At 33.0% G+C, this 23,226-nt stretch overlaps 2 protein-coding genes across 2 annotated transcripts; both read left to right on the top strand.

Moving 5' to 3' along the window:
- The first annotated feature begins 876 nt into the window (after window positions 1–876).
- LOC130721036 (uncharacterized) lies at window positions 877–4,027 on the top strand. The gene is made up of 5 exons (XM_057571763.1): window positions 877–1,035; window positions 1,331–1,427; window positions 2,596–2,807; window positions 3,118–3,295; window positions 3,443–4,027. Exons 2-5 carry the CDS (start codon window positions 1,394–1,396, stop codon window positions 3,607–3,609), a joined length of 591 nt encoding a protein of 196 aa, XP_057427746.1. The 5' UTR covers window positions 877–1,035; window positions 1,331–1,393; the 3' UTR covers window positions 3,610–4,027.
- Window positions 4,028–16,045: 12,018 nt separating this feature from the next.
- On the top strand, window positions 16,046–20,381 carry LOC130717278 (probable alkaline/neutral invertase D). The gene is made up of 5 exons (XM_057567451.1): window positions 16,046–16,202; window positions 16,778–17,199; window positions 17,879–18,310; window positions 18,694–19,255; window positions 19,785–20,381. The coding sequence occupies exons 2-5, from the start codon at window positions 16,819–16,821 to the stop codon at window positions 20,078–20,080; spliced, it is 1,671 nt and encodes a 556-aa protein (XP_057423434.1). The 5' UTR covers window positions 16,046–16,202; window positions 16,778–16,818; the 3' UTR covers window positions 20,081–20,381.
- Window positions 20,382–23,226: the final 2,845 nt, after the last annotated feature.

Here is a 23,226-nt window from a genome sequence, read left to right as displayed (position 1 = left end):
TGTCAAGTAAAACATTGTATTTATCTTTTTTTTTCATAAGCATTAATGGGTCTCCCACCTATATTTATTGAATCCATACATATGAGAGATAGGAATACAATATTTCAACATGTGCTAACATGAGAGAATTCTCACATCTTATGCATCCACCCCACACTCTTAGTGAACTCAAGCATCTTTTCCCTTTACCCTTGCATAAACTTGGCCTTGAAGAGTTTATGGGAGGCGACTCCGACATTTGCATTAGCACGATAGTGTTCTCCACGGGGACATGGAACTAATGCATCGAGGTTAGAGAGTGCGAAGAGCACATAGGGCCCAAAGGTGATGATGGGATGGTAATCGAACATGTTGTGGGTGATGGCGTTGGGCAGTCCTTCAATCTCTACAATGGAATTCTAGTAGTAATTGTAGGGGATGCATTTGATAAAGTTGAGATTGTTAGAGGTGGCGTGTGGTGAAAACATTAACTCACTGCAATTATTGAGAGGGAGCGGTCTCCCAAGTTTGCCTTGTAGATCATCAAGTATTCATTGCAGGTCATCATCTCAGGCTATTTCGCACGAGTTGTAGGAATGTAAGGGTGGGGGAGCTTAAGCACCCCTTTGGAGAATGACAACGGCTTTGTAATTATGAGTTATTAGTAATATAAAATGACGATGAAGTTAATTCATGTGGTAACATAAAATGTCGAATAAATTAGACCGATACTTAATATAATAAGAGACCACATAAGTATTTTTTGAAACCAATTTTACCATTAACCTTTTTATCTCTTTTTTGATTATCTATTGAGTGTGCCATTTGCATAACCTTTTTTAGCATAGAAATAGTAAAATAAAATTCCTTATTCCAATTAACGGCGCGTATATATTATATTGCCTAATCGAGAAAAATAAATCCTTCGATTCCAGAACAATCTGCTATTCACTGTTATCGTGCTCTTCCCTGTAACTAACTCAAGCACTTCCAAACCCTAACCCTAACTCCTCCAATTTCTCCCTCATTCGCAATTCGCAGTCCTAAATTCTCAAGGTAGTTACGCCTTTCAATATATGATTCTGCAATTTTTCACGGTTGTTGGTATTGTTTCTCGTAAATCTGATTCAGAATAGTTATTAATTGTTCTCTGAATTTGTGATTTTTATTTTGTAACTTCAATTATTTTGAGAGTGGAAATTTGATCTTTGTTTATGCAAACCTGTATAGATTATGTGCACACTAAATGCTGAAATTTTGACTATTGCCATCTAATTCACTATTGAAATTCCCTGTTTAGGGTTATGATATTTCTCTGCTTCTAATTGTCATGTTGTGCTGGAATCTACAGGATAATTGGCGGTACGATATCCTGTAATCGTAGTAGGCTTTCACGTCTGATCTAGATACAGCTATGTCAGACAACTCAGGGTGCTCTGTGTACATAGGTAAGCTCCCCAATTTTCCTTCAGTTACTTCAGCTTAAATGTGATTGAAAAATTTGTCATGTTTATAGTTGCTTAGTTTTTCTTAGAAATAGTCGCACCGATCACTTGAATGTGACATTTTGAAGATACACTCTCACACTTAAGTGAGATAAATTTGGATTCTGATACGTGTATCTTGTAATTGTATTGTGTGTGTTTTTTATATGATGGTTTTTGGTCATGGCAGGAAAATATCCTTGGGTTTGTGGCAACTGACAGTCAGTTACACTTGTGTAAATTGAATAGTTTTGGATAATGTGAATGGTTAAGAGTTTCAATTTAAGATATCCATTTAAATTATTTTTCACTTTGCTTTTTCCTGTTTTCTTCATACGCAGTTTTGGAGAAATATTACAGCTTAAATTGTTGATTCTAGCTACCATCAAATTTTGTTTTATAACTTCAGCAGCATGAAAAGCATTTTAACAATAATTTTGTAGATCCTTAAAAATATTGAGAACTTAGGGGTGTATATTTCATGGTATAAGAATCGGCAGTTTATGAAACAATGTCAATATCATTCACCTTTTTGAACAAATTGGTCTGGTAAATTTATGTAATATAAATCTTCATGATCATTTTTGCTGAAGCTTTTCTTCTTCCATCTTCGTGTCTTGTGTACATTGCATTGTTTTGATGAACAATAGAAGTTTTGCTTGTAAATTGTCCCCCGTGCTATTATACTCTTTTCATAAGCTCTGTATCCATTCAATAGGGTATTATTTCATTTACATCTGTGATGTGTTAGATCTCCCTTTTCTCGCTTTGCTATGTTCACTTCAGCAAATATTTTTTTGATGGAAATTGTTCTTGAATAAATATGCATCTGAATGATATTTAGATGATCTGAGGTTTCCTACACAGTGGGTGTAGTTTGTTTCTTTTATTCTTTTGCTAAACTCAACTTCCTACAGTCATGTTTTTGCAATTCTTTTTGCAAGCATGCATTTATCTTCATTTATATATCTGGGGTTTTTGTTATAGAATTTCAATTCTTAATGACGGTCGCGGTTGATTGAAACTTCTTTTCGAACTAAACATGTATTTAAGGGCTTTTGGATTTATAGATAAATGTAGTGAATATGGGCATTCATTTGGGCGTTGATTTGGTTACTTCTATTTGATTCAGGCAATCTGGATGAGAGGGTCACAGACAGGGTCTTGTATGATATATTAATTCAAGCAGGACGAGTGGTAGACCTGCACATTCCTAAAGATAAGGAATCTGAGAAACCAAAAGGTTTTGCTTTTGCAGAATATGAAACTGAGGAGGTTGCAGACTATGCTGTCAGGCTTTTCTCAGGCCTTGTAACACTGTACAACAGAACACTGAAGTTTGCGGTGCGTTCTTGACATCTATGCTTCCCACTTGTTAAGGCCTGGATATTTTGCAATTTTTCATTGAAACTGCTGAATAAAAACTTAGCCTTGTTGATTGGAAGTCCACAAGCTCTATTATCAAACACTATAGTTAATGACTATAGGTGGATATATGGGTGCGCCACTTTCAAGTATCCAAGTGTGCGTTGGGACATCAATAGGGCTCTATTGGTTTGAATGCAGAAGCATGTAATAAATAATAGTTGAAATTTTAGATTTATTTCGTGTACTCTTGCTTTGTTAATGACAAGTACAATCTTCTAATAAACAGATATCTGGGAAAGATAAAACCACTCCTAATGGTTCTACAGCAAATACACCGTCATCAAATTCTTCACAACGACCAAGGCTTAACCCAGTGCCTATATATAACTCAGAAAATTTTCAACACTCTGCTAGGCTATCAACTCCTGAAAGATTTTCAGATTATGCAGTAAACCATTCACAAGGTAATGCATAACTGACTCACCTGCTTCAAATTCCTGTTTTCGTCTTGAATTGCCATCTTATTCTCACAAAAATTTATCTTTTTGGAACTTAATTTTCATGCTTGCTAACTTCTCTTTTCTTTTCTTTAAATATTTGTCCCATGCCAGTTCCTCCTCATCGTTTAAGTGGCCAATCTAGTGGGTATGGAACTCACTATGGTAGCAACAATTATGAGTACAGTCGTAGAGCTTTGGGGGCAACATTGGATAGCATTAGCCGTTCTAGTGCACGCAGCTCTGATAGAACTAGCCCAATCACTTACCCATCTTACTAATATTTTCAAATATTTGTGAGAAATCAAAATTTCATTCAACATTAGTCCTGAGTGATAGTAGAATGAATGTAAGTGGGAAATGTGATCAGTGTCCTGTGGAATGCATAAGCTTTCACAAAGCCATTGTTGTAGCTGTAACAAAGTACTATTTAATTATCCAGCTGGGTTGGTGCTTATTGACTTAATGATTGTAGTTCCCTTCCTCATAGGTTAAGGATACTTCCAACTTAATTCTGTAGGTTGAACTCTGAAATTAAGTACAGATCTCTTAGCGCTCGCCATTTTTTGCTTTGTTTTGTGCTCAAAAGGGTAATGTCTGGATTGCAAAACAATCCCATATTTTTACTTTAGAATTGCTTGAAGATCTTTCTGGATTCATGTGTATCAACGTTGAATGAACGGATCTGAGCAAGCTGTAGTTCTTTGTTTTACTTTTATGACAATGAATTGAAGTTTGTTCTAAATTAATTTGGTTAACACAGTATAACCAATGAATGAAACAACACTCAAACTAAACATCTTGCGTTGGCGTGAGATAAAATATTTTTCCTATTGGTATCTTATATTTCCCAAATGTAGTGTAATTGTCACATTGCCCTAAATTCTGTGATTGTTAAAGGGACTAGGTTAAGTTCATACTTGGTTGGTTGACCTGATTATCCTTAAAACCATGTTCTTAGAAGATTCAAAATCAAACTGAATAGGCTTTTTTGCCTCAAAGTTCCGTGGTTCATACGTTCACCATGAACAGCTCTTCGCTCTTTGGCTTTCTTAACAAACCTTGTCTTAAAACAAAACTTGTATCTTGTCTAATGGTAAAAGAAAAAGGGAATATAAATTCTTTGGTGTTCAATATCGACTTGTACATTGTTTAACTTTAAATAAGGTAATTTAAAGTATATTATTAAACTTTTGTGAAACTGTATATGTTTTTCTTACTTTATGAATAACTCTCTAAAGTTTCTTTAAAAACAACAAAATATGGCAATAGTTATTTTGTGATCATAAAAGTTGTTCATAAAATGAAACACTAATCAAATATAAGTCAATGTAATTGTTATTTATGTTACTAATAGAATTTTATGACGAATAAAGTTTTACCAGTACAATGAGGTCGTTATGCAAGTGATTCTTCCGATGAGGGGAAGGTGGGATTACAGGTTTTGTCAAGACATGAAAGAAGTCCTAAATCCTAATATTATGATAACGAGTTGCTCCTACTTCATAACTACCAGGACAGCTTCTCTTCTTGAGACCAAAAAGTTGGTGTGGAGATTTGTTTTCCTAAATAAACTTCTAATTTAGAGAGAGAGAGAGTAATCATATATAATTTATCATTTTTTGAACGTGAAATTGGAAATGCTCAAAGAAATTATGTAATACTTAATTTTATAAGTTCCAAACGTTACATTATCAAGAAAAGTGTATATTATAAAAAAATATTCTCATACTTTTTGATTACATCGAAAGTAAAAATTATTGTTGTAAGTTGAACCTAATTATTTTTTATCATTCTTAGTTGAATCTAACATTCAACATTTACTCTTCTCACCCTCACATATTTCATGTATAGCATAAGTGTTGTTATAAAACATAAAGATTAAAAAAATTAATAATATCTAAAGAAATAACATAATTGATAGAAAATATTTTAATAATAAGGAGTTGTCTAAATGACCCTTGATAAATAAAAATGAATTAATGGTTGAAGAAATCAAGAAAATGTAAAAGGTTCCATTAATTGATAAAATATATCAAAATCAGACCACCCTAAATTAAAATGAAAATCCCATCCACCCCAACATAATAATTTTAATTAACTGATATTGGGTTGGGCCCTTTTAGTGTGGTAGGAGGATACATCATGCTTCACATGCACAAAAGCAAAAGGACCAGTAGTTGCTCATGAGTCACGATGATGAAATGTATCATGATGTGAGCCTTACTTCAGCTAGTACAATGGGGTCACATTTGTTGAAGCATCCCATTCAAGTGGGGTATATCCTAGCCAGCCATTCAAGACAATGACCAATTCCCTCATGGAGGAAAATATATCCTCACGTTTTGTTCCCTCAAATTAAGTCCACCCTTTATTGGAGGTTAATTAAAACTTTTTTGGCTCCAAGATATTCGATTTTGCCCTTTCTTTGAATGCTTTGTTGAAGAATGTAGAGACATATTCAGATATGCTTGACTTGGCATGGAACACGATTTTGCAAGGGTGGATAAGAGCTCCAACTCATTGCTGACTCATTAAAACGTTTTGGTAATTAATATCATGTTTTAGAAAATTAATACAGCCATTATCGTTCTGCTTTCTTTTAATTTTTTTGTTTACAATAATTGTGTAAATTAATTTAGGTCTTCCACGATTGAGGGAATATTTAACATGGAGCATGAAACATGCGCACTCGTGTTTCCGAAAATAATTAATTTAGTTCGTTTATAAATTTTTTTATGCACCACATGTAGCATCATGCTAGAGAATAGAGATTATGAAGAGCTGGTTCAACCCGACGGGTAAGCCAGCCTAATCCTTCAAGCAAGATGGGTCAACTAACCCACTAACCCACTAACCCGTCTGTTCTTCCTAGCTAAATTTAGATTCACTTCTTGGATGTTTAGGATGTAAGTGTCCTTAGACAATCTTTGAATGTTAATTTGCACCATTGACCAAAAAATAGATTGGCAAAATCCATTTGTCCTCAAAGGTAGTGCACGGTCCTCAAAGGATTTTTTGGCACGGTGGTGTAGTGTTGACATGATGAGAGAGGTACCTACCTGTAACGCACTTTAATGCTCAAATCGGTACGAGAACATGGAGGGAATTTGGAGTCACGGAAGAATAATGACTTAGCAAATTGCATACTGACTGTGTAAATGAACAATTAAACATGTATTTATAAACATTGTGATAATTATTTCTGCGAAACATGACTTTCGTGAAGTCTAAATGAAAGACTTCTCAAATAGTGGTTATCTTCGGATAGCCTTGTGATGTATTATTCAATAGTTCGAGATGAATCTAACTATTTATGTTTCGAAAGCGGTCATATCGTCATTTAAAAGCTGCGTAGCCTTAAAACATTTATAGAATATGACGTATGTCGAGATTTCCGAATCAACAAATACCCTTCGCACCTAGGCATTGACAATTGTTACTGAGATGACAACTGAGTCGTCTTGATCAGCTAGGACCCCTTCATAATCGTTTTTCACATAAAGTAACAACAGGTTCAGTTATTCAACAGTAGGGCATTGCCTTTCCTTCCAAAACTTCAAGTATTTTTTAGTACTTTCTTCAAGTGCTTCTTACGAGAGTTTGGGGGGATACTCTTCTCCAACAAACCCTCTGCGATTGAATGGAAGAACGATTGGATTTCTCCTTCACTTGAATTGTCCTATTTGCTCTTTAAACAAAGAAGGACACTTATCCCTTTTTTACTTCTTTTTGTGTCACATTTTTTTATCAGGACAAGAAAAATTGTCTCGTCTCAAATTTCTTGAAAAGCGGTTTTGTATATCTATAGTCTCGAATTCTTGAGCTTCGACATTTTTTTTTTAAATATTTGTTATTATAGTTTCCTCTTCTATCATGGTTTTTCTTAATGTATTTTTTTTTCAATTTTCCGTCCCTAACAATAATTATTAATATAAAAAATTATTTATAGACACACGACCAGAGCCCACAAATTTTCTTTTTAGCTATTCTACCTTTTTTCAATGAAACTCTGAGTGTTTTATGGTGCAAAAACTTTAGAGCCAATTTTCTGCATCGCTTTTTCATTATAAATGCACAGAAAAAGTGACACTTTAACTTAACGAGAAGCCACAAAATTTGTTTACCTATTTTTATCTCTTAAGTGGATACTTTTTCATGGTGAATTTTTTTATGTCCAGTTACAGTAGAGCTGTCAATACGGGTCAGCCCGTATGGGTTGGGTTGAAAACGGGTTGGGTTGTGTCAACCCGGGGCCTTAATGAGCCAGAAAAATATGAACCCAACCCGGCTCGCTACGAGCTCGCGGGTTGGCGGGCTGGCTCGCGGGTTGGGTGAAAAAAATATAAAAAATAGATAAATTGGATTAGAAAATGTTTTAAAAAAATAATTTCACAAAAATACTTGAAGAAATTGGTAACAACTCATAAGAAAGAGGTTTATCAACCCATTAATTTGTATGTCACATTTGAAATATAGTAAAGTAACTTTTTGGTTACAAAATATAGTAAAATAATTTAGTTGACAAGATTTAAAAACACAATTATTTTACTGTCACATTTAAAATAAGATAAATAATAGAATAACAATAAATAAAACACAAAAAATTGTCTCAAATTTAAAGAAATGAAAATTTCCATTTTTCTATCTAAAAGTAATCCATAAAACTAACCTTAAATTAAAGACAAATAAAATAATTGTTTTAATAAAAAATAACTCTAACCCGACGGGTTGGCTCGCTTAACCCGCGGGTTGGCCCGTTTAACCCGCGGGTTAAACGAGCCGGATTGCACTAACCCGAGTTCTTTTCGAGCTGGAATTTAACTAACCCAACCCGGCTCATTTAGCCAACCCGTCGAGCTGGCTCGCGGGTTGGAACCCATATTGACAACTGTGAGTTACAGAGACAATTTCTGCATCAGTATCTCATTAATTGATTGGCAGCTATGTACTACAAACACACAAAAGGCACCTGCCAAAAGAACAAACAAACAAACCCACACACAGAGATTATTTTAATAACTTTTCAAGTGAGGCTGCTTGATATATGTTGAAGTCAATATTGTTGCATTATATTATATATAAATTGCTCATGAAAAATAAAAGTTACTATATAAAAATAATCAGCACATGAATAAAGTAAGAAAAGGTTGGTAAATAGAAGTTAGAATTGAATTTGTATATATGCTAGCTGCTGTATATTGCTGTAAAGACGGCGAATCATAAGTGTTGATTTAATTTGTTTATCACAGCACATGATATGCAGATTCAATAATCGGGAACTGCTATGTGATTGCCCCTCGAAACTATCATAAGGTACCAACTAGCTATATAGTACATTCTGTACGCACTGAATTATGCTCATTTATTTTATCTATTTCAATAGTGTTGATATTTCTTCTCCCAAGTCATTTTTTATTTCATGATTTTTAGAGTCATAATTTGGAGAACTCTTTCTTCAAATCATTATCAACATATACTACTAATTCATTCATATTCAATTTTATCTTACATTACATTTTCACTCACATTATTTTTTCTATTCCTATCACATTATCTATCATATTATGATATTCTTATGTAATTTTTCTCTATTTTTACATCTCATTGACGAAGGTGTGTTTTATATGTGAACAGAATATTAGTCTTGACGTGACTAAAATACAATTTTTTTTTTCGTGTTAGTCGTGTATATAACAAAAGAACAATTTGGAGCTATGGAATGGAAACGTGGTAAATGATCAGGAGAATTGACATATATGCATATACAAACGACCAGATTAATTTTGAATCAATAATTTGCATGGTTGGGGGAACTAAACAAGATTTCTGTCACTTTAATGATTACATAAGACAATCGAGCTAGTGATTCCGATAATTAGTACAAGTTGAATAAAACACAGAAGAAAACTTCAAGTAGCCCTGAATGGAAGGAAGTCTTATCTTATCTAGTCTTTTTTTACAATTGTCCTATTTATAAGTCCTTTTCAAAAACAAGAAGAGGAAATAACGACAAAATCTTTCTTGTTAATTTCTTATTAGCAATAAATTAGAGAATCAATTCCATTATTTTTTTTTGGTACAAAATGAAATTATGAAAGAATCAATTCCATTATTTAAAATGATCTATTTAAAGTGTTTTTGTACTCAATTCACCCAATGATTGTTGGTCGAATGATTAAAAGTGATTGTTTTGAATTATATCCTTAAGAGACACAATTTTGAAAAAGCCGTTGATCTTTATTACACATGAATCAAATAGTATCATCTCAAGGATATGGTTAAAAAAAATAAGGATATGAACTTAAAAAGTGTAAAGTTTTTATCTTAAAGACTATACTAGTGTTCTTTTACCCGCGCGTTGCACGGGGAATATGTCTATTGTATTTGATACGTAAGTTAATACCTTGATTATTAAAAATTAAACAAAGGATGAAATAGAAGAGTCAGAAATGCTAAGCAAAGTGGACATAAAGACTTATCTTCTAAGCCTGATTGAGATCAACAGTAACTCGTTTCACATTCTTCGTGAATATGAAGACAATATCACAAATCACAAATATAAGGAATTACCAATATATTAATCTTAAAAAAAATGAATGTGATAGTAGCACAAATAAGAATTGTGAAAGATAAATCATAAAGTATGACATTATTGTGTTTATTCCAAGTCATCCAAGTTTGAGTCAATATTGACGCTGAAAGTAATTTTCTGTCTGCATATTAGATATAATCAGTAGCTCATTTTATTCAAGCTTGATATCATCTTCTAAAATAAGCTTGATATTATCTTGACATATTATTGATTATTTTTTGAACTGGACATATTATTTATTCTCTTTATCCTTAATTGGCTAGAGAGATAATTAATGTTTTTTTCCTTAAAAAAAATAATTATTGTGTTTTTCTTTCCTATTTCGTTTTTATTTTGTATATATTTCGAAATTTATATAATTTTGTGCTTTTTATATTGTTATAAAAATTATATAGAATATTAATTTTAAGATTTTAATTTTTTTCGAATTAAAATGTGAATTACATCAAATATATACAATAAATATTTTTTCGGGAAAATCAAAATAAAAAAATATTGATGCTGTAAATTTTTTAAAATATCAATATCTATTTGATTTAGAAAATTTAAAAAATTGAAAATAAAAAAAAACTAATAATGATGTTGTTAACTAAAAAAATCAATATTTATTTGATCATCATACACCTTTTAAAACCAATCAAATATTAAATAGATTGTAAAAAATTTATATAGCTATCTAACAAATTGACACGTAGGATTCAGGTTCCTAATTTTATGGCTGGTCTGTGTTCCGCATTTGTCAACAAAGGGTCCTTTATGAAGCTAGTTTGATACTTCTTGCGCCATGTTTTTGTTCAGATTGATGCTTCGGAGTGGTAAATGTTGTTTTTCCCCTCTGCCTTTTTGCAACTTTGGTGTTAACGACAGATCTGATGATTCTTCCAGCTCTGTTCGTGAGGTGTTGCAAGTGGAGTTATGGGTGAAGGCACGGTGCAACCGGTGCGGAGATGTTCTTTGCCATAGATCGTTTTGGGGCGTTATGGTTCTTGTTTTGGGCGCTATGGTTCTGCGTTGCCGAAGTGTTGCTCAAGGTCAACAGTGAAGGTGGTGAAATTTCGGGCCAGCGTGTGCTGTTTAGGGTCGTTTTCGGGTGTTGTTCCCTTTAGGTTTTTTTGCCTTTGCTTTCCGGTTGATGTCGTGTGTTGTTTCGCGTCCCCTCCAATAGCGAGCTCTGTTTTTGTTAGGTTATGTGGTTTTTTTTTTTACCACATCTAGGTCCCCGACATTTTCTCTTTCTCATTGGTCGATTAGGGCTTGATCCGGGTTTGGACCTGTTTAATGTGATTTTTAGGTGTTCTTGGGGAACATTGGAGGAGTTTATGCTCACTTTGTTGAGTTTTGTTTGTACAATCAACCATTCTATTTAATAAAACTTATGCTTTAAAATTTTTTTTTGACACGTGTAATTTTTCTCCTTTGCTCATGATCTTCTCTGTTGGGTGGAAAGAATCCAACCGTACATACTCGCCACTATTGTCACATAAATCATACTCTTTAACTTTCTTGGTGCCCCCACAAGTAAAAATGCCCTCATATGGACCAATCCCACAGCAAGCATTAATTCCTTCCTTAAAACCTTCAACGAAAATCAAAATTGAATTGGGCACATACATTGTGATTAAAATACAGTGGCAGTAGGGAAATTGAGAGTAATGATTCATGGAGATCCGCACACTAAAGACACCTAGCAGACATCCCGAGTGAAAAATGAGATTTCAGTTGAGTGTCTAAACTATTTGGTTGTCTTGGTATGGTTGGGAAATGAGTGGTTAGCAAATTGCAATACATACCATAATTTGCAGGGTTGTTTATTCTATCTTGAAGCCAATCATAGAAATTAGAATGACAATACTTAAACCCTTTAAGTATGTGGTCAAGGCTTGTGAGAATACTGCTCAAAGCATTATTGTGTGCTAGAGCAAGTCCAGAAGCTGCTTCAAAACAACCACTATTGCCAGCTTCCTGGTTTAGTGCTCTAAGAGCTGGCAAGCATCCAAAGGAGACAAACTTAGAAAACCTAAATTTCTACCCCTTTCTTATATAGAATCTGCACAAATAAAATTAACAACTTATTACATTCTTGTATTACTAAAAAAGCTAACTTGGAATTTATTTAGTTAGTTTAATTTTGCAGGTGGTTAGACTTACTTGGATTGCTTGTGTCAAGTGTCCATGGGACAGAACTTAATGGCACAACGACGACTTGAAAATACCCTGTTTATTGTTCGGAAGTGTAGATAAAGACTTTTCCTATTAGATCATTAAGTTATTATCACAATCATTCCTCAAATATTTAACAATTAATCTCTAACAATCCACCTCCTTCTCTTTTCCAAGTAAAAAACTACTTGCGTGCATCATGTAACAAAACAAAGATACATCCCAATCAAAAAGAGAAATTTAAACTTAAAAGCAAATTCAAGGCAAGTTACTCCAACCCATGAATAAATTTTGTTACAATGTAGTTGCAACCAATTATCAATTATAATTGAGCATAACCACCCTGTAGAAAAGATAAAAAATGAAAGAAACAGAATAACAAAATTAATAAGCCATAGATAAATAGGCAACGTGCTCCATCCATTCTCAAACAGCCAAGCCAAATTCTATCCCACCACTCCACCACGCACCGCGATAAGCACGCCAATGGGTTCATCGAATAACCTCTCTTCGCTTTAAGCCATGGCCAAGAGCGATATAAAAAATATTTTTTCGGGAAAATCAAAATAAAAAGTATTGATGCTGAAAATTTTTAAAAAAATCAATATCTATTTGATTTAAAAATAAAAAAAATTAAAAATTAAAATAAAACTAATAATGATGTTGTTAACTAAAAAAAATCAATATTTATTTGCTCATCATACACCTTTTAAAATCAATCAAATATTAAATAGATTGTAAAAAAATTATAGAAATCGGTTACCTTTAAGATAAATCTTTTAAAATTTTAATATTTTATGAAAACGTTTCTCAGGTTTACCTTTAAAAAATCAGTTTCAAGATTTGTTATGGAAATAAATTTTAGGTAAAGAAAAAGTTTATTTTTAGAGTATTAATTTAATTTTATGTTATTTTTATTGAATTTTTGGATTTTTATTTAATTCAGAATTTTATGAGTTTTTATTGTGATTTGGTAGTTTTTATTAATAAATTTTTATGGTATTTTTATTGAATTTTTAGTTTTTTATTTAATCTAGGTAAATATTAGATAATTTGGTAAAATCTTTTAAATTTTTAATATTTTATGAAAAAGTTTCTCAGATTTAAAATTACCTTTAAAAAATCGGTTTCAAGATTTGTTATGGAAATAAATTTTAGGTGAAGAAAAATTTTATTTTTAGAGTATTAATTAAATTTTATGTTATTTTTATTGAATTTTTTTATTTTTAATTAATTCAAGATTTTATGAGTTTTTATTGTGATTTAGTAGATTTTGATAGTTTTTATCTATATTTATTTAGTATATAAAATAAATCCTTACTCTAAAAATAAATAAAAAAATAAATCAAGATAAAATCAAGAAATAAACAACCTAAATCCTAATCAAATCTAAAATTTGAAAATGTATTTTTTTATGAGAATTAACCTGAAAATACACGTGGAATTTAAATAACTTATCACAGATTTTATATTAAGATAAAATCATGAAATAAACAACATAAATCCTAATCAAATCTAAAATTTAAAAATGTACTAAATAAATATAGATAAAAACTATCAAAATCTAGTAAATCACAATAAAAACTCATAAAATCCGGAATTAATTAAAAATCCGAAAATTCAATAAAAATTAATTAATACTCTAAAAATAAATAATAATATAAATTAAGATTAAATCCAGAAATAAACAACATAAATCCTAATCAAATCAAAAATTTAAAAATGTACTAAATAAATATAGATAAAAACTATCAAAATCTAGCAAATCACTATAAAAACTCATAAAATCCGGAATTAATTAAAAATCTGAAAATTCAATAAAAATACCATAAAAATTAATTAATACTCTAAAAATAAATTAAGATAAAATCAAGAAATAAAAAACCTAAATCCTAATCAAATCTAAAATTTAAAAATGTATTTTTTTTATTAAGGAAAAATCAGGGCACATGTGGCAAGTGGGGCCAAGGAGAAAGAGCTTACATGTAAAATATTAGGTGAGAATTAATCTAGGAGCGACACGTCACTAATTTGGCCTGTGAGAGCGACACGTCATGCTAGAAGTTGTTCTTTTCTAATATATATAGATAGATTGGAAATACAAAATATAATAAATCCTTAATTTTCCGATAAAAGCTTTTCACTTTTGTGGAATGAAATAAGGTTTGGAATACGTGGAAAAAAGGAATAAGCATAAGAAATTGAACTGAAAAGTAGGGATTAAATTAAGTAGATAAAATCAAATAAAGATTATGAATTAAATTAGGATAGTGGGTTAGGAAAATAAGGACTAAAACATTTACAATAATGTGTTCACTCTTTTTTTTTTACAAGAGTAAGACTTGGGAGGGATAAAAAAAATTATTTGAGGAAAAAACTTCGTTAGTGCAAGTGCAACCCATGTCCTGACTCTGTAGAGCCACAAGCCAACAAGTGTATCTAGATAGGAACGGACAGGGTGGAATCACCAAGCACCCCTTGAATCTCATTCATTTACATTTAACGATGATTGAAGAAACTCAAAAATTGGTTTAAATAAATTAAGAAAAATTATCTATTTGATTGAATAATTATTTCAGGAGAAAATTAATGACATAAATTGACTCTGTAGAGCCTCAACTTTATTTCTTGGGGGACATGTCACCTTTTAATTCTTAAATTAATAAAAAATAATGTCATTTTTTATACCAAAAACGTATATCAACTTAAACAAAAATTTAAGCAAAAATCTCAGCAGAAGATACTTGTTTTTAAAAAAATGTCATTCTCAAATTGTCAATGTTTTTGTTTATTTGCATTAATCCCTTTCAAAAAAAAAGTTTATTTGCATTAATAGTTAATATACCTTTATGTTTTTAAAATCAATTTCTATGCAGGGAAATAATTATTTAAGGGATTCTGTCAAGGTAAATTGAGCTGTTAATTAGTCCAATTTGGACGTTGAGAATCTTCACTCTCAGATTCTTCCCTGCACTCTTGGATTGGAAATGTCAACCAAACGAAACGACGTGCTATCCATATGGTAATTAATGCCACCGCATATTCTCAGTTTATACTAATTCCAAACATATATATGGAATAGTAGTAAATTTTATACTTAATTTATGGATCAAATCTACATTCTGCAATTTAAATCATTTAAATAAAATCATTTAAACTTATATACAGAGATGTCCGTATTTGTCAGTAATGATTTGTACTTTTTTTTTGAAAGAAAAAAGATTTGTACTTATCCCATCACTACCTTGATTTTTGCAAGTTAAAATCGGAAGGTAAAATCCACATTTGTACATTTTTTATACTAGCTTCCTTTCTTCCTAAAATAGTCAAAATGCTGTAAATATCCATATCTTTTTCTTTTTATGGACTTATCTAATTTTTTGCAATAATATTATTTGTCTGCAACATTATCTGTTTTATATACATAAAAAAAATTGCCCTTCCTTATTTTCAGGAATTCTTCAAACCCTTCCCCCCATTTTAAAAATCCAAAACAATTGGAGAGCTCATATAACTCATAATCACAAACCTCCAATTCTCTCCAAATTAAATCCATAACTCATAAAAAAAAAGTCAATCTATAACTTTTAAACACACCTTCAAATTTTGGATAACATTAAGACCAACAAATATAACGTTACATTATCACCTTTCACACTTGTTTTTTCTTTTTCCTTTTTCAAAAGGTCAATTTCTTTCCTAATTTCTTCATTTTAGTGTGCAGCAAGAAATAAAAATACAAGCTGAGGTGTATCCATGTTGGCAAATAGAGGCTAATTCCGAAATCCACTCACCTACCAAATTAATTAATATCTCACATATAAATACACCATTTGCAACGCTCTAGCCGTATCCAAAAACATCAAAACGCCGTCGTCTTGCCTACGTGTACCCTACAACCGGCTATTCCCGGTAACCCTCTTTCGTTTTCAGATTTTGGCTTTCTCCCCTCTGTCTTCACCTATAAATACCCGCTATCTACCTCATGATCTTTTTTTCCCTTCTTCTTCTCTCTCCTCCGCTTTAACCTTCCGCCCACCATTCTCCGGCGAAATCGCCGGCCATCCACCGCCGTTTACGCCGGACAATCTTCCTCCCTCCGCCGCCATCCTCCTTCAGGTTCTCTCTCTCTCTCCCTCCCTTATCCCCCTGCATCATTCACTTCCCCCTTCGTTCTCTTCTCAGATCTGTCTCTCTTTCTGCATACCTATATCAATTGCGCTCATTCTGTATCCGAATTTCACTTCTCGTTTGAGTTTCTTTCTCACAATGGAGATTCATTGATTTTTCAGTTTTTTGTTCTTCCTCATGGATCTTGATCTGTTACTTGTTTTTCCATTAATGCGTTATTTTCCGTTCCATTATTGCGATTAGGTTTTCGAATTTAATTTCACAATTGACAGTGGTTTAAGGTGGTGGTGATGTTGATTGGATTCGCTGAAGATATACTGAGATTTTGTTTGGTTTTGTTGTTCCTATTTGTAGAGCGTAATATGTAGGAAGGGTTTGCGTATGGAATAGTTTTAATCATTATTCTGAGTATTTTGATTGTGACTTGTGAGTGTGCTTTACGTTTTCGGTGTAGTCATTGGTTTAATGCAATTTTATATTTCGATTTGATTTTGCTATTTTCGTTGCTAGGAAAAGGTTTTGACCCTGGACTGTGTTGTTGTTTATTTTTCTTGATGATGCAGAGTTAATATCGAGTTCTGATATTCGGAGAATTTGAGAGAGAATGGACGGGCCTGTGGGACTTAAGAAAATCAGTTCTCAGTGTTCCATCCCTGAGATGGATGATTTCGATCAACTCTCGCGTCTGCTTGACAAGCCGAGGTTGAACATTGAGAGGCAGAGGTCGTTTGACGAGAGGTCACTCAGCGAGCTGTCGCAAGGTTTTGCTAGGGCAGGGGTGGATAACTATGAGAACTACTCGCCCGGAGTGAGATCTGGGTTTAACACGCCTGCTTCGTCCGCGCGGAACTCTTTTGAGCCGCACCCCATGGTCGCTGATGCCTGGGAATCCCTCCGAAGGTCTCTAGTGTATTTTAAAGGCCAGCCCGTCGGCACCATTGCTGCTGTTGATCATCAAGCAGAGGAAGTTCTGAACTATGATCAGGTGAACTCCTCAATCAGTATTGTAATTTCATATTTTGATTATGCTGGGGTGTGCGAATGTTTTTATCCTTGTGAGTTATGGAAACTTAATAGTCTAACCAAGTTATGGTGGATTAAGCTGTCATCCTTGAGTATGGTGGTATTGTAAAATACTTTGAACTGAGTTCTATCATGCGTATGTGTATATATGATGTACATCTATTTTGGAACTTCTAGTAGGCTAGTAGCCCTTTGTCTTTGATTTTGGCCAAGTTTTCAGTGGCCATTTGAACCTGAAACTTCATACAGTATGAGAGTAATGCAACTTTGACATAAAAATGTGTGTTTCTTAGACTTATTATTTACCAAGAAGTTTGGATGTGAATAATGTAAGTATCTAACAGCAGTACAGCACTATGACATGCATAAACCGATGTTCTGCCAACAATTTTTGTACCTTTAGTTCTCAATAGCCATAATTTTCTGGAGGTTTCAGCTATTCTTTTAGCATTTGGGCTTATGGTTACTTTTCTGCCCTTGAATAATTGTTGATTAATTATAGAAATTTTCCAGATTTATGTGCTAGTTGTGGCCCCCACAAGCCTCAAAGTACTATGAACTAAATCTTTTTGCTGTCACATACCAATGGAGGACATCTAAGAATGAGTGTTATATTTATTGATAATTTTTTTCTCTGCTAGGTTTTTGTTCGAGATTTTGTGCCAAGTGCTCTAGCCTTTTTGATGAATGGTGAACCAGATATAGTCAGGAACTTCTTGTTGAAGACACTGCATCTTCAGGGCTGGGAAAAAAGAATAGATCGATTTAAGCTAGGTGAAGGTGTGATGCCAGCTAGTTTCAAAGTCCTTCATGATCCTGTTAGGAAAACAGATACTCTTATTGCAGATTTTGGTGAAAGTGCAATTGGAAGAGTTGCTCCTGTTGACTCTGGATTCTGGTGGATCATTTTGCTTCGTGCGTACACAAAGTCTACAGGGGATTTAACTTTGGCTGAATCTCCAGATTGTCAAAAGGGAATGAAACTTATATTGACTTTGTGCTTGTCGGAAGGGTTCGATACATTCCCAACTCTGCTTTGTGCTGATGGATGCTCCATGATTGATCGAAGAATGGTAAGGCACAATTTGCAGTTGTTTTTCATCATATAATTTTAAATATTGCTGATGTTAATCTTGTTATTTAAATGTTGTTTGTTCCATTCCATTTTCCATATTTGCATTGGCCGTTTTATGATGCAAAGTTTTGCAAATGCAAATTATTTTATTGTTACGAGTCTTACTCTTATTCCCACTATGTTAAATTCATTAAATTTTGTAGTCACTAGAAACACTTTATTGGATGATACAATAAAACTTTCCCACACCCATCCAACTTAAACTCTTTAAGTTATTTGTAGTTTCAAGTCCTTGGAGTTAAGCTTCCAACTCTATGTTAGGGAGATTTTCAAGAACTTTTATATTTTATTAATAATTTCTTTATTTTTATTTTGCTGCAGGGTATTTACGGCTATCCTATAGAGATTCAAGCACTTTTCTTCATGGCATTGCGATGTGCTTTGTCAATGCTGAAACAGGATGATGCTGAAGGAAAGGAATGTGTGGAGCGTATTGTGAAGCGTTTGCATGCACTAAGTTATCACATGCGAGGTTACTTTTGGCTTGATTTCCAACAGCTAAATGACATTTATCGGTATAAGACTGAGGAGTATTCCCACACTGCAGTAAATAAGTTTAATGTTATTCCCGATTCAATCCCAGAATGGGTATTTGACTTTATGCCAACACGCGGTGGCTACTTTATTGGAAATGTCAGTCCTGCCCGAATGGATTTTCGATGGTTTGCTTTAGGCAATTGTGTTGCAATTCTATCATCTTTAGCAACCCCAGAGCAATCAATGGCTATCATGGATCTTATTGAAGCTCGCTGGGATGAATTGGTAGGAGAAATGCCACTAAAAATATCTTATCCTGCAATAGAAAGTCATGAGTGGCGAATAGTTACTGGTTGTGATCCCAAAAATACCAGATGGAGTTACCATAATGGAGGATCTTGGCCAGGTACATGGGATTTTGTAAACTTGATTCAGACCTTAAATTTTCTTCTGACACCACCCATTCTATATGTGACCTGATTTGTATTCTGGTAACTGATTTATTGTCTGTTCAATGGAAATCTTTTACAACATGCTTTCAACATGATTATTCTTATCTTTCTCTTGCAATATTTTTCACAATGTGTCAGTCTTGATAACATTTAATACATAATTCATTGATGCGTCGTTCGGAATTATGGCTTTATAAGACATGCTTCTAAGTGAAATGTATTTACTTAGTAAGTTACTATTCTTTTTTTAGCTCATGTCTATTTTATCTTTTGTCCTTTTGACTTTAGACATTCATATTCATGTCAGCTTATCACACTTTTTTCCCCACTTATCACTGTGTGCACCAGAAGCATAGTTGACAATTCTTTCATTATGTTATGGATTAAAATTATATGCATTTCTTTAATTGTCTTATTTTTTTACTTTTAATGGTCTTATTTCTTTACTTTTAATTTCCTTTTGTTTCTTGTGGTTGAGTGCAGTGCTGCTGTGGCTTGTAACGGCTGCTTGCATCAAAACGGGGCGACCACAGATAGCAAGACGTGCAATTGAGCTTGCTGAGAGTCGTCTATTGAAGGACGGGTGGCCTGAATATTATGATGGTAAACTTGGGAGATATGTAGGCAAGCAAGCAAGAAAGTACCAAACATGGTCTATTGCAGGTTATCTGGTGGCAAAGATGATGCTGGAGGACCCCTCACACTTGGGGATGATTTCCCTTGAAGAAGACAAGCAGATGAAACCAGTGATTAAAAGATCATCCTCTTGGACTTGCTAAAAGATTTCAGGTGATAGATAAATAGTACAAAAAAAAAAAAGAATAGAGAAAAACTTAGAAGGTGAGAGATATTGTTGTTTCGATACGGAACTATTCTTTGTGATTCCCTTCCTCGTTGGCCTGATTGAAAGTTTAGCTTTGTGTAAAATAGCTGCTGCTTGAGACTGGCATCATGCTTTTCCAAAATAATTGAGACTCTTTTCAGTTCATGTTTGATAAATTCCATGCTATTGCCCCCCTTTCTGGCTGTTGCCAGGGATTATTAGTAAGATAACTGAAAGTATAATGATTCTTCATTGAATTTATGTGCTTCGTGACAATTATTCTTATCAAAGTAGCAGAGAATTTTGGTATGCTGCTTACATTGCTAATACTCATCCCAATGAGTTTTATTCACCTTCTTGCACCATGAATGTTATTTCCCAGGGTCAATAGGTAGAGTCCTCAGGTGTTAAGTAGTATCTCTAATATTTGCCTATGTACTTGTATCCAAATTCATTGACTACATTTTAACTAATATGATATTCTGTAATCTATTTCTTTGATAAATTAGTAAAATGTGAATATTATTATAATACTAATATTAACTGAAACAAAGACTAGTTTAAAAGATAACCCAATTCAATTAAGAATATTCAAAAAGTATTTCATTCCTAATAAAATACCACGTACAAAATCATACAATATTAAAAAATCTTTTAGATTATAATTATAAAATTATAAATTCAATCAATATATTTCCTGAGTGTGGATATGTCTTATAGTCTGATACGTGCATCTGTCCCCATGAAATCTTATAGAATGTTATTCAAAGTTCAATGATACACTCTTTGCACCCTTGTTTTTTCTTAACGCATCCACTTGTTCATTTTGAATATTAATCTCCAGAAGCTATATTGGATGGTGTATTGAGAAAAATGGGTTGCAAAAAGTGACACTCTATCTGCCAAACACATCCCTCTGTTTTCTTAACATGTGAAAACCCTTTTAACAGTTAGGTGCTACACATCTGGGTTGACCTTGACTAGTGGATGGATCCCATGACCTATCTGCTCATACTTGACAAACTCACCACTTGTGTGCCTTTTTCAATCTCGAATATAATTGTAATTGATCTACTCTACATATCTCAATACCATCCGTTCATTTGCTTCAATACACCTTTGGTTTCAAAATAACTACAGCTTAATCACGAGGTGAGGTGTGGTGTGCTGCTCACCTCGCTCCTTGACCATGAGGTTAGGATTTGACCATCGCTCATAGAAATAGAACACGTTTTATGGTAAGTCGTTAACTGTTTAATGTGAATGTTCACAAAGAGATAATTAATTACTGTTATTGACCGTTTAATGTTCTAAAAAAATATCGCTTAAAACATGCATGAAATTGAAAAGTTATTAAATATTTCAGTTTGGAAGAACTAAATAATTATTTTCTCACTCCATTGATAAAAATAATGCCTGGTAAGAAATAATTCAATAAATAAAACTTACCCATGACTAATTATTTTTTGTGCTTACAGGTATCCTCCACGGGAGACAATTATGTTCGAGTCGAAAACATCTATATCATAGTGGAGCTAACTCTTCTAACAATGATTTTCCTATCCACAAAACTGATTATTTTGAAATGGAGACATGAATTTAATGTACTTCCATTGAAAAAGTAAATGTTTTGTATTATGTTTTTGGTACATATAAGGGGCGTATCCAGGATTTTTTTGTTGGGGGGCGAAATATAAGACTAAAAAAATCTTCATTGAATATTATATAAACTTTAGATATTAAAAAATTATTTTAATACAACTCTTCGTTCTTTCATAGTACTAAATTTATCTATTATTGTATTAATAGAGATTTTTTTCAGCAATTTCTCTCTCAATATATACAACTAATAAATTTATGAGAAGATCTTCAATTTTGTTGTGAAACCAAATCTTAACAAATTTCATTGCAGAAAAAGATCGCTCTGTAGATGATGTTGAAACATGGAGTGTCAAAACAAGACGTATCAATTTACTAACAAGTGAAAATATTGTTGCTTTTCCAGTTTCAACTAACTTCTGATAAAACTCGGATTAACTCAATTTTTTTCCTGAATTAGGATCTCGGAAAACATCTAAATGATAGTGTCTCAGTTGGAACGACAATTCCTTCTTTTTAGCTCGGAAAATACCTATATTCAGTGAACATTTCAAAATTATTAGGGACGATGACCCCTGCCAGTCCCTCCCTAGATACGCTCCTGCATATAAATGTTTTGTATTGTACTATATAATAATATATAAGGAGAATGTTATTCAATTAATTTCTATGTATGAAATTTAAGGAAAAGGTTACTCGCCTACTTTTTTTTTTCGTACATTATTACCAATGACATTTAAGTAAGTAAATAAAATATGAAATTTTTCTAATCTTGAATATCATTTCTTCACCTAGCAGGCAGTAAACAAAACCTTGTTTAGGGTCATTAAGACAATTCCTTGATTATTTATTTGTTTTTGGGGTGGTTCCCCGGTTCTTGTACTTGTTGTGCACATGAGTTGGGCCATAGTCCATGTTGAAGTCTGCAACACAACTGGGTCCACTTTGGGAGTGGAATGAAGAATCTTGCAACATAAACCGGTGCATTGAGGTGTGGCAATCAGTCTCAAAAGTCAAAACATGGATCAACTTGTTATAGTAGAGGCCTCTTTCTAAAGTAGCAGCCCAACTCTACCACCCACATGCTTTCCAAGGGACCAACTAGAAGAGTATTTGTACCAAGAGTTTTTCCATATATTAAACATCACTAGTACAAAGTTCAATCATCGACGGTGCGTACGAAGAAAGATTTTTTTGAAAGAGGTCTATCCATTTGACATGATTACTAAGTTTCGAGGGTGTTAGCCTCATAACTCCGACTGTGAGGATACATTGAAAAAAACACCTTAGAATATCAATCAATGTAATTGTCTCCTCCTATTGTATATGACCATTTAATTGTTAAGTCAATAAAGTGATATAAATGCATGTGATGAATCAAATATCAATTCAATATTTTTCTACAAAGAGATTGATCAGTTGGCCGAAAATGTAGAAAATCACTTACTTAACGTAAATCCGTAATGATTGGACAATGAGAGAAGTCGGGACGATACATTGCCT

Source organism: Lotus japonicus, chromosome 5 (genome assembly GCF_012489685.1).
Source record: "Lotus japonicus ecotype B-129 chromosome 5, LjGifu_v1.2".
NCBI classification, from domain to species: Eukaryota; Viridiplantae; Streptophyta; class Magnoliopsida; order Fabales; family Fabaceae; genus Lotus; species Lotus japonicus.
Note: the sequence above shows the minus strand (reverse complement) of the source record. Positions and strands in the feature narration are given on the sequence as shown.

Coding starts and splice junctions, on each gene's coding strand:
- LOC130721036 (XM_057571763.1), top strand. CDS start 1,394: ATGTCAGACAACTCAGGGTGCTCTGTGTACATAG. Junction 1,428..2,595: donor AGGGTGCTCTGTGTACATAG/GTAAGCTCCCCA, acceptor TATTTGATTCAG/GCAATCTGGATGAGAGGGTC. Junction 3,296..3,442: donor TGCAGTAAACCATTCACAAG/GTAATGCATAAC, acceptor GTCCCATGCCAG/TTCCTCCTCATCGTTTAAGT.
- LOC130717278 (XM_057567451.1), top strand. CDS start 16,819: ATGGACGGGCCTGTGGGACTTAAGAAAATCAGTTCTCAGTGTTCCATC. Junction 17,200..17,878: donor AAGTTCTGAACTATGATCAG/GTGAACTCCTCA, acceptor TTTCTCTGCTAG/GTTTTTGTTCGAGATTTTGT. Junction 19,256..19,784: donor TAATGGAGGATCTTGGCCAG/GTACATGGGATT, acceptor GGTTGAGTGCAG/TGCTGCTGTGGCTTGTAACG.